At 55.5% G+C, this 10,805-nt stretch overlaps 1 protein-coding gene across 1 annotated transcript in view; it reads left to right on the top strand.

Annotated features, from left to right (window-relative positions):
• The window catches only part of CDX1 (caudal type homeobox 1), a 19,542-nt gene extending 11,779 nt beyond the window's left edge, over positions 1-7,763 (top strand). Inside the window, exons 3-4 of the mRNA XM_019506146.1 lie at positions 6,366-6,511; positions 7,361-7,763. Of these exons, the coding sequence (XP_019361691.1) occupies positions 6,366-6,511; positions 7,361-7,564 (350 nt within the window). The 3' untranslated portion in view covers positions 7,565-7,763. The remainder of the gene's footprint in view (positions 1-6,365; positions 6,512-7,360) is intronic.
• Positions 7,764-10,805: the final 3,042 nt, after the last annotated feature.

Here is a 10,805-nt window from a genome sequence, read left to right as displayed (position 1 = left end):
AACACTGTGTGTGTGGACTGACTTGGGACTAACTTTAGTCACAAGTTAGACCACACACAACATTAATGCACTTTAACGCCTGCACATGTAGGCACTGGCCTATTCCTGCAGTATCTTACAGCACAGTGAATTTAAGCCAGTGTAAATGCATGTGTAGACATACCCAATTAGTTCCTTTCTTTTTACTTCAACACAGGAACGTTGTGAGGATGCGGCTAGGTGTGTAACTCTGCATTTGCAATCAAGGTGGTTGAATCATTCATTGTGAATTACCCTTGGGTGCAAAATTGAGCATTTTGCCTGCGAATCATTTCCAACCCATTCCCAAAATGGGCACGCATTGCTGGACATAGGAGGAATAATTTTCCATCTTTGGGTTGGTCGTGAGCTCTTGGCTTTGACTGTGCGCTACTCCGAGTGCAGCAGTGAGTCACCGGTCCCTGGACCGGTCCCTGGACCTCCATGCCCACGTTTCATTGGCCTGACTGGTGGACTTAAACATCTGAAACAAAACGAATTTGTCAACACCCAAGGGCAAACACCAAACAAAAAAGACAAGCGGTGAATATGGACTTGCAGAAGATGAATAATTCCAGTGAGAATTCATGGACCATTCAGGTCTCTGAACTATCTTGTCTCTGGACTCTCAGATTTTTCTTTTTAAATCCTAGCTGACTTTCTTCTCTTTCCAGCACTGGTTCTTGCCAACACCCGTATTCAAAGAGTTTTGTTTTAAAAGAGCGGGCATCTTTTAATTGTTTTGCAATCAACATGATGTCAAATGTTTCCTTTGAAAATATCTATGATCACTGAGCAATAAGAAAAAAGAAAAAAGGAAGGTTTTCATGAGAAGCCACATTGGCATTGCCACAGGCTGAGGCAGAGATGGAGATGGCAGAGCGCTACGTGAACTCTTGCTTTTGCACAGCTTTTATTAGCTCCGCAGGAATCTCGGTGCTTATACATTCGGCAAGAGTCCGTCCCGGGCTTGGGAGCTCTGTCAAGGTCGCTCGTATGCTTCTGAGCACTTTGCTTGACCCTGCAGAGCTGATAAACTTGGAAAGGATCTGTCCATTTGGAGCTCGTCATATCCGCCCGTGTCCCGAAAGAACGAGCAAATGTTTACACATGTCCGCACCCAGGCGGGGAAACAGCCCATCTCACTCGCTGCACCCACAGGGTTCATCATTTGAGGGCCTTACAGCAATTTGTGCTGCTTTCCCCCACAAACTGTGCCTTGGGGAGTTGTCCTCTTGGACGTGACTGCTGTTGGCATGCAGAGGCCCAGGGGAACATGCCCGGATCATCGCTCCTGGCTTCTCATTTACCCCCCAGTAACATGCGCTCCTTTTCCTGCAGCTTGGCAGGTGCAGCAGTTTCAGTCTCCGTAGCTAGCAACTTCAAGCCGTAATTTTTTTTCTGTAGTCGCGTAGCCCTTAAGCAGCCGGTGGGATCCACCTTGGAGTTTGTGAAGAGCCTGGGCAAAAATCCCGTCGGGGTTGGACACTCGACGTGTCACTTTGCAGATGGAAGGAACCGATTTGGTAGACCTTGTGGGGAGGGATGCGGGGTGGGAGAGAGGGGAAATCAAGATTTATTATGCAAAGTATCTTCTTGCTTTGAGCACGGGGTTGCGACGGCGCATCCATAACATAAGGAGTGGCGGGGTTAATGCTGTCTGTGCTGGTGTCAAGCGTTGGAGCAGGCTCCCTAGAGAAGCTGTGAAATCTCCATCCCTGCAGGTTGGGCAGACACTTGGCTGGGATGTTTTAGCCAGGGGTGATCCTGCCTTGAGCAAGAGGCTGGGGCTCGGTGACCCTTCTAGCTCGACTTCCTCATGATCCTGCGTCTCTGTCCATATTTATGCTCTTTTTTTGCACGGGCTCACACGCAGCAACCAGACAACTGGGTTTCAAAGTGTTTGCTCCTGCTGCCCGTGAGCAGGAATTCGGAACAGAGCCAAGCGAGCAGCGCTGGGTCCTTGCTTTGGGTCTCTTCCACCATCCAGGCATGAAGAGCATCGATCACTTAGGTCTTTTCCATCAAGCGCGGTGTAGTGACCATGGCAGTGGGAGTCAGGAGACTGGGGTTTGCTTCTGGCTGAGACCCAGGCTGCTGTCTTCAGAGAGGCGTCGGGAGGCTTAGCTGGCCATTGCAAGTTGCTTTGGGATCTGCTGTTGTTATTCGGCTGGAAATCAAATCCTGCCCCGTTCACACGGGTGATCCTGCAAACCCGTGTTCCCATTGACATGCCATGCCTGCCCATGGGGGATGAGCACGCCTCCCCACGGGCACAAACACACACTGCAGATGCATGCAAACGCACCCACCTCTGCTTGCCCCACTCATGCACTTCAATGGTGTCTTCAGCCAGAGGCCTCGGAAGAGGCAACAAAAGCCCCTGGAGATGACATAGGAATGGAAATGCTGCTCTGGCGTGAATAGGAAGGCTGCTGCTTTTGTGTCAGGAGGGTCCTCGGGTCAAGTCCCAGCAGGATCAGCCGCTTCATGCATGCACCGAGTCTAAGTCACACATGCACACAGACATATGCACATATTTACATGTGCTTACACACACACACACACACACACACACACACACACACACACACACACACACACACACACACATTCCGCTTGGTGGGAAACTGAAAGCAGGAAGCTAATTGCCTGGGCTGGGTTATTCATTAGAAACGCAGCTGCTTGGTGCCTGGACCCTTGGCCACCACCTGTTGTGGCTTCAGTTTCCCCCTTGTTTTCCCCGCCCCATCATAAATCACTCCATGGGGCCATGCATCCCTTAGCCCTCGCTGCCACTCCTGTCCCTCTGGCATCGGAGCTGTGACACGGACGTCTACACTGCATCCCATCGGGCCCAGCCCCGTTCTTTCCCCTCTCCAGATTAAGTAAGCAATTAAAAAATGTCCCCATTCAATCCAGATGGGAAAGGAAGGGCAAAACCCCACTCTGCTGGACTCCCACTATCCCCCAGTAGGGGTAATGCCACCCAGGGAGGGCTTGAAAGGGGCACCATGTTTTTCCCTCTCGAGGTGTCTCCCTCCTTAACTGTGCAGAGAGGTCAGACCAGGATGGGAAGCGATAGCAGTGCTTTCAGCCTGGCCAGGAGGACTGGACACAAGGGCCCACCCGTGTAAGGTCCCAGCTGGCTGCAGAGGCGGCTGCACAAACATGCAAGTGGAGGACTGAGGGCCACCGAGTCATCCCCCCTATGCCTCCATGCCTACGTCCTCTGAAAGGAAGTGGCACCAGCCATCACCAGGCAGGAGGATCCATCTCTGGGTGTGGGCAAGCCATTATGTTGAAGTGGGTGAGCAGATGCAGGGTAAATGCCCACCTGTCCGCGCTGCCCTAAGGGTAAGCAGGAACCGAACGGAGCGGAAACAGGGCTAAATTGCCTTGGATTACCATGCCCTTGCTGCAAGGTAGGAGTGGGCACTGCTCAGCTCCTGGGTGGTAAGACCCTGCCTGCTTTAATGCCCTGCAAGTTGCTTGCATGCCAGATGCTCTAACAAAAAGCCTCCCTCTCTTATTGCGGATTTACACTGGTGTCACTGGGACAGGGTTTGGCCCATTGCCTGCTAGCTTCGGGTCATCTCCTTCCCTCCATGCTGTCTCAAGACCAGGGGAGCCTCTGGAGGGTGAACAATACTGGCTCGAATCCTGCCTTTCTGTGCACTCTTGTAAATAAGGAGCATCTCAGCTGAAAGCCATGGAGCCCTCTGGATGCGCCGCCATTGCTCCAGTCTCCTTGGCACGACTTTAGGAAAAGTCAGTCACATCCATCTGTTATCCTTTGTTTTCTGGGAAAACAAGAGGACCAATTCCCAGTGCGAGAGGTGCTGACTATACAGATGAAAGCATCACCCCTTTCGCTCCTGACGGCCTGGGACAGACTTTACCTGTTGCCAGACACAAGTGGGTTTGCTGTCTTCTCTCTGGGAGACCAAATCATTAGCAAACTCGATGTGGGCGTGAGTAGTCCTTCCTCTGAGCGGTTTTAAAATGACCGTGGGGAAGCCTCGACCCGAGCGCAATCACCCAAGGATGTAGGAAGATAAGTGCGGGGCCTGCTCAAGGCCTGGTGTGCACGTAGGGACGGCGTTTCCTTTCTCTGCATAAAGGTCGGTCTGTATAGAGGGACGCTGCTGTGTGTGACTCATTTGTCCGCGGGGACCCCAGTGGTCCTGTAGCGCTGAATGTCAGGCAGCCGCTGGGAGTCAGTTGGCTACAGATGTGGGTTGCTCACACCTAGCTATTTGTCTCGCAAAGCCCAGGTGCTGCTTTTCAGACCCCAGAATGATCTGCCAAAACCTTTGTGCATGAGACCAATGGATGGATGATACCTCCTTTTCTTACCATTTTCTTTGCTGCGTGGGTCATACTTTGCAAAATCCCCCAGCACCTCCTACCAAGCTTGTTCCATTATTGTTTGTATTTTCACCCTTATTTTACATATACTGAAGTGGGATATAAGGAAGGGACTAGTGCAGAAAACCAGGATATCATCTCTCGCTTTTCTTTGACCATTAGGGAGAAAATCTCATGATATCGTGGAATTAGCTGCCTTAAAGACAGGTGTCAGAAGCAAAATTTGGGATCCATTGGAGAGTTTTTGTGCTTGTAGCTTCGTCTCTGCTTGGCTCTGTATCATGATTCATGCTGCACCGGGTGTATTGTATATACCACTGCACTGCAGTCTATCTGCCATCTTTATAGCAAACCCATTGTCACCTGGCATCAGTTATTCCCAGTGCCCATTTCAGCTCCCACATCACTACCAGATCACACCTGCTGCTTCTCAAGGCCCCTCCTGAATCCTATCAAAACCAAACCAAAGACTCTGAACAAGACTTCCAAGAAAGCCCTTACTGGATCAAAAAAAAATCTGTGAATTCCTGATCAATGAGAAATGCAAAGCTCTCACTGGCGCCATCTTCCACCAGCTCAGCAAGCCTCTTTCCCTCCATTTTGCCTAACTAAACACTGGGGCCAAGTGGTCAAAGGTTGATGAGGAATTGCTCATGCAGAAACGCACCCTGGTTTCTGTTACACAAACCCACGCTAGCAGGCACCGCTTGGATGCCAACCTTTGCCCCCGAGCGATGCTGCCCTCTTCAAGCAGCGGTGGTGCATGCTTGTTATAGCACCTGCCATGCTCAGCCCTTTCTCCATGTTCCTCCCTGGGCAGCTGCTAGCAAACATGGCTGTATTTCATACCCGGGCACATCGTGCACGGGCATCTCCAGGAGTCTGGGTCAGTACGTGGAAACAGAATTGGCCCTGTGGGTTTTTGGCCTGGTAAAATCATGGGGGCAGGGCTGCTACCTCCCACATCCAGGGTCTCCTCTCTTCTCTGTTATTATTTGCACCATAGTAGCAGGTCTACACTCGGTCAAGTCCAGGCCCCGTTGCACCGACCAGTGACCAAGTGTGCAGGAAGGCCAAGCCCCTGTCTTGAGTTTCTATTCAGAGAAGAGAAGCTTAAGGTGGGAAGTGCAGGATGAGAGGGACGAGTAACCTGACCAAGGCCAGTCAGCAGTTCAGTGGCAGAGATTAGACCAGAGCTGTGGTCTCCTGGCTCCCAGTCCCGTGCTCCCGCTATTACATGTCTCCTGCCTTGCATGCCTTTGGAGCCGGTTACTGCTCTCTTTCCTCCACAGACTACTGCTACCTTCCTTCCTTTCTTCAGTCGCCTGTCGCCAGCCAGCTCCCCGCTTCCAGCGGGTCGGCCTCTGCGGGGCTTGGGCCTGCTGGAATGGCTTGGACAGCTTCCCTTCAGCTTTGCTTGTGAAGGGGTGTGCCAGCGTGCCTGGCCTCTGGTCCCCGGGGCCTTGCAGTGGCCCCGTGCTCCCCCGCCTCTGCATATCCCCTTGGGTTGTGGCTAACTGGTGTTTCCTCCAGCAGCAGGCTGGGGTCCGTAGCAATGCTCCCCTGCCATGGGGCTTGAAGGGACCCCAGCCCAGCCCCCTGCAGAGATGCAGGATATGTTATCCCAAAGCCCTCTGGGAAGCCTCCAGTGAAGGAGACTTCCCAGCTTGGCCAGGCAATGTTGCTCATCATCCAGGTTTGGGAGTTAGAAACTTTCCCGAGATTTGATCAGGTCCAAGTCTGTGTGCTCCTGCCTCTTCCCCATGCCAGTCTTTCCGAGATTGAGATGGCAAACCCACCAGCTCCTCCTCCCCCAAGGAGCTCTCCTTGCCCCTCATCCCCCCCCTCACATGGCCTGTGCACCAGCCTCTCTGCCAGCAGTGTTGCCCAGCCTCTCTCCAGCCTCTCTGCGCCCACTTCTGTCTCCACGTCCCCACTCCAGCCAACAGCATCCTCCTCCCTGGTCTTTCCACTAGGCAAGACCCGAACGAAAGACAAGTACCGCGTGGTGTACTCGGACCACCAGCGCTTGGAGCTGGAGAAGGAGTTTCATTTCAGCCGCTACATCACCATCCGGCGCAAGGCAGAGCTGGCGGCTGCCTTGGGGCTCACCGAACGGCAGGTCAGTGCTGGGGCGAAGGGATCCTCCGACGTGGGCTGGGAAGAGCGCAGACAGCTGAGGGGCGGTGGAGGTCTGTGCCTGGGATGTTCAACCTGGCTGCTCCCAGTGGTCAGGCCCTTGGGGACCCGTACGGACCGGCTCCTTTTTCTGGAGCCGTGCCCTCGGGCGATGCTGCGAGAGCTGGGACCCCAGCAGGGCAGGTGGGGAGCGGGCGAGAGCTCGGTGGGAAGTGGGGAGCGGAGGCAGGCGCCCCGAGGCCAGGCCTGTTCAGTTTAGAAAAGAGACGCTCGAGCGGGGACAGGAGAAGGGTTTAATGGCGAAGAGCAAGGCACTAGGGATGTCTTCTTGACTCTCACCAGACATGAAGGAGGCGTCACAACATGGAACGAGCACGTCGTGAGTTTAAAGCAAACACGAGAAAGTCCTTTTTCACTTGGTGTGTCATTAAAAGGTGGCACTTGTTGCCACCAGTTGTGGGGGGAAGCTGAGAGGGGTTGGACTCAGGCTTGGAGGAAAGGGGCATGGGTCACTATTGAGCAGGGGAGCGAGGGGCACGGCTGCTGGATCACAGTTTCTGAGACCCTAAATGCAGAGCTGCAAGGGAGAGAGGAGCAGGGGAAAACCCCTGCCCAGACCCCACTCACTATGGGGCACAGAGACTGGGCTGGGTGCACCTAGGGGCTGACCCGGTCCATGGGCCTTACGTTCGTCTGCAAATACCAACCCTCCACTGCCGCCCTCCACCTGCCCCTACCCCCATCCCGTGACTTTTCTGCCATTTTGGGGCTCCGCCAACCCCTTTCCCCGCTACCCCCGCTTGCCTTATCCATCACTCTCTCGTCTCCCCAGGTGAAAATCTGGTTCCAGAACCGGCGAGCCAAGGAGAGGAAGGTGAACAAGAAGAAGATGCAGCAGCAAACGCAGCCCGCCAGCACCACGACGCCCACCCCGCCGGCCATTGGCACCCCGGGCCCCATCGCCGGCATCTGCAGCAGCACCACCGGCCTGATCTCGTCGTCGCCGCTGGCTATCAAGGAAGAGTTCCTGCCTTAACCCGGCTGCTCCAGACTCAGACGCCAGCCCCCTGCGGCCAAACGGTGCTCGAGAGCGGCCACCCCTTCACCGAGGCATGCCGCGGCGGGGCCTGAGCCAGCCGAGGGGGCCCCCGCTGCAGAAGTGTCGTGGGCTCAGTTCTCTGTATAGACCCAGTAGGTTAGTGACTGTTGCTCTGTTTTAGGAAACACAGCCTGATCCGGCCACCCATATTTATATAACGAAGAAGCAAGACAGCAGGGTAGCGTGGCGGGTGGGAGGGAAGGTCGGGGGTCTCCCTTAGGAAGGTCGGGGGGCTCCCCTATCAGTGGCGCTGCCTGTCTCCTGGGTGAAAGGGCCCCGGGGGTAGCTCTCAAAGGGCTGAACTGAAAATCCCAGCAAAATGTACTGTCGGGAAGCAGCTTTCCTTGGCACCTGGGGTTTGGAGGGAAGGGCAGGATTGAAGGGACAAGCCCCATGCTGGTGCCCGGCGGGGGACAAGAAGCCCTCCTTTCCGTAAGAGGCTTCTAGCACCAGAAGTAGCCAGCCTATCTGCCCCCTGCAACACACGGGTCCCCCACAGCCCTTGCTCCTCACCCTCGCTGCCCGTCTACGGGCTCCCACCCACGCTGCCCTGCCGATGCTATCCTGCCTGGGCATCCTCCTGAGGACATGGCGAGGGTGCTCAGTTGTACACTGTGGCTTGCAGTCTCCATGAGGGCTCCCCGTCTCCCAGCAAACTCATTGCCCTCGTTGCTCCAGTGAAACAAGGTCTCAGCGGTGAAGGCACGAAGCCTGGGTCCTCCAGCCACGCGGAGAGGGGATTGCAAGCTGTTGCCCACGTGGAAACAACCTGCTGTGGGTGTGAGCTGGAGGGGAAGGGAACGTGCCACTGGTAGCTCATTTATGCCTAAAGGGGCCTTTCAATGCAGAGGCTACAAAAGCCCTCCCATCAGAGCAGCCTGAACTTCCAGGAGAATTAGATATCCAGAAGAACATCTGTAATTGGGACAGGGCTTAACGGCAGGGCAGAATGACCCGCTGATGTAGGGGGCTGGGGGAGTCACAGCTGGCACCCGTGCGACCGGGCAAGTTCAGAGCAGGGCTGTGATGCAAGGCTGGGATTGACCCGTTGTGGTCCCGGAGCTGGTCGAGGCCCCAGAGCTCTGCCAGCTTGCGGGGGAAATGAAGTGCCACGGGGACGCGTGCTGGGACTTGGGTGGCACTTTTCCAGGGCATGACAGTGCCCACAGCTGCTGCATTTAGTCTATACAGAACCAGCCTGGGACCCGAGAGGGCATTCATGTCGTATGGAGAAGAGCACAGCAAGAGCCCTGCGTGCACGATGCTCTGTGACTGTGTTGCACAAGTGGCGGGTCCCCAAAAAGCATGGCGTTCTTTTCCTAAGCTCCCCTGTTGCTTGCTACAAAGCCCCCAGATCCTGCCACTCACCCGCGCTGTGGTCCAGGGGCATGGGGGCCCTTTATTAAACCATTAAGACCGAGGTCTGGAGTGGACTTGTGTGTTGGGAGGAACCTGGGCACAGGGAGGTCACCCAGGCTGGGGACAACCCTTGCGGGTCCACAACTGGCCTGATGGGCTCCACTTCCCCCTGCTTCCACTTGCCAGCTTGGGGAGGGTGTCCCTGCATTTGTAGCTGTCATTTTGCCCCCTTGAAACCCTGGCAGTCAGTGTAACTCAGTGCAACCCTCAGGAAGGAGAGGAGCCAAATTTAGTTAGCAACGCAACCTCGGCTGCGTTGTGCGCTCCTGAGCTATTGCTGTGAATGTGGGCTTGAGCACAGAGGTAAAAATGTAGCGGCCTTTTTGGGTGCAATGCCTGAGGTCTAATGCAGAAGGAGATGGGCTCTCCAAATCTGTCCTGCCCTGCCACACCCTGATTTTGGTGGAAAACCTAGCTTGGAGTCCTCTGCGGGCATCCCTTGGGTTGGTGGAGGCTCGGCGTTCAGAGGGGACAAGCTCCCTCAGAGGAAGGACTGGTGGAGGCCCGCTTTGTAGCCCTCTAACACACCCACACATTTGTTGCTGGGGGTGGCAGGAGGCTGGGGGCTCCAGGAGGTGGTGGTGAATGCCACAACGGTGGCCCTGATCTTCCAGCCCAGAAAGCAAAGGGGTCGAGCAGGAGACCAAGATCTCCACGAGGGCTTCAAAGGGCACCTCTTCTGCCTCCGAGCATTGAGAAGCTTCTGCCTGGCAAGATGTGAGCCCTTCGTCCCATCCCAGAGGTAGACGTGTCTCTCTCCCTGCCGCTTCCAGAGGTGAAGGCCCTTCAGGGATATTTGCTCAGGTTTTTGGCTCAGTTTTTTGTATATATGATGTGGAATCTTTTTTAAAGAAATCTTTAAAATAAAGATTGGCAAGAAACCCACCTGCGAGGAACACGTTGTTCTCCATAGACGCAAAAGGCTCGGTCAACGGTCCTCTCCGACCTAGGTGGCTAGGGCAGGTCGGCTTCCCCAGGCAACAGCACGCGGGGGCAAAAATCCTTCTCCAGGTGGCTGATGCCCCCTCTCCATCTGCAGCCAGAGGGAAGGAGAGGGGCAGGGACACGGGAGTCATGCTCAAGCCGGCGGGTCGGGTGGGCAGAGGTGCAAAGACACGTCATTGTGGAGGGCAGACAGGAGGCAGGGAGGGAGCTGGGGTAGAAAGGAGAGTGGTTTTCAGGTCAGAGATGTGGGTATCAGGGGATCAATGCAGCAGGCACACAGGGGAGACTGCAGGCAGAGGGGCAGGAGGGAGCCCAGCTCTTCGCGGCTGGGTCTGGAAGGGTGCAGGCAATCCTGTGCACATGGACCAGCCCCTGCAGGGGCACGGGGATGCACAGACACCTCCTCAGCGGGATTGCCTGGGTCACTAACGTGAGCATGGGGCAGATCAGGGGCTGCACGCACAAGGGGGGTGTTAGGCCGTGCGTGTGCATCGGTGGGCATGCATGTGTGCATGCATGAGCCAAGGGCCCTGATGGAGAGAGCCCAGGGCTGGGGAGGAAGGGGTGAGGTGAGTGCGGGGAGGGAGACGAGATACATCTGCCGCGCTGACAGGATGAAATTCCGGCTGATACTGTATCAGGCCTGGCCTGTTTGCACAGCAGGGTAAAAGTCCACGGGGCTGCGAGCTGCGCCCTTGGGTCCCTGCCGTGGTGCGTGTCAGCAGCAGCAGGCGCTGTCGGGAACGGGCAGTAAATTCACCCGCATGCCCTGCTGCCTCCCGCGAGCTCCCCCGCCTTACCTGGGCTAGGAATG

Source organism: Gavialis gangeticus, unplaced genomic scaffold (genome assembly GCF_001723915.1).
Source record: "Gavialis gangeticus isolate Ggan-Ray unplaced genomic scaffold, GavGan_comp1, whole genome shotgun sequence".
NCBI classification, from domain to species: domain Eukaryota; kingdom Metazoa; phylum Chordata; order Crocodylia; family Gavialidae; genus Gavialis; species Gavialis gangeticus.
Note: the sequence above shows the minus strand (reverse complement) of the source record. Positions and strands in the feature narration are given on the sequence as shown.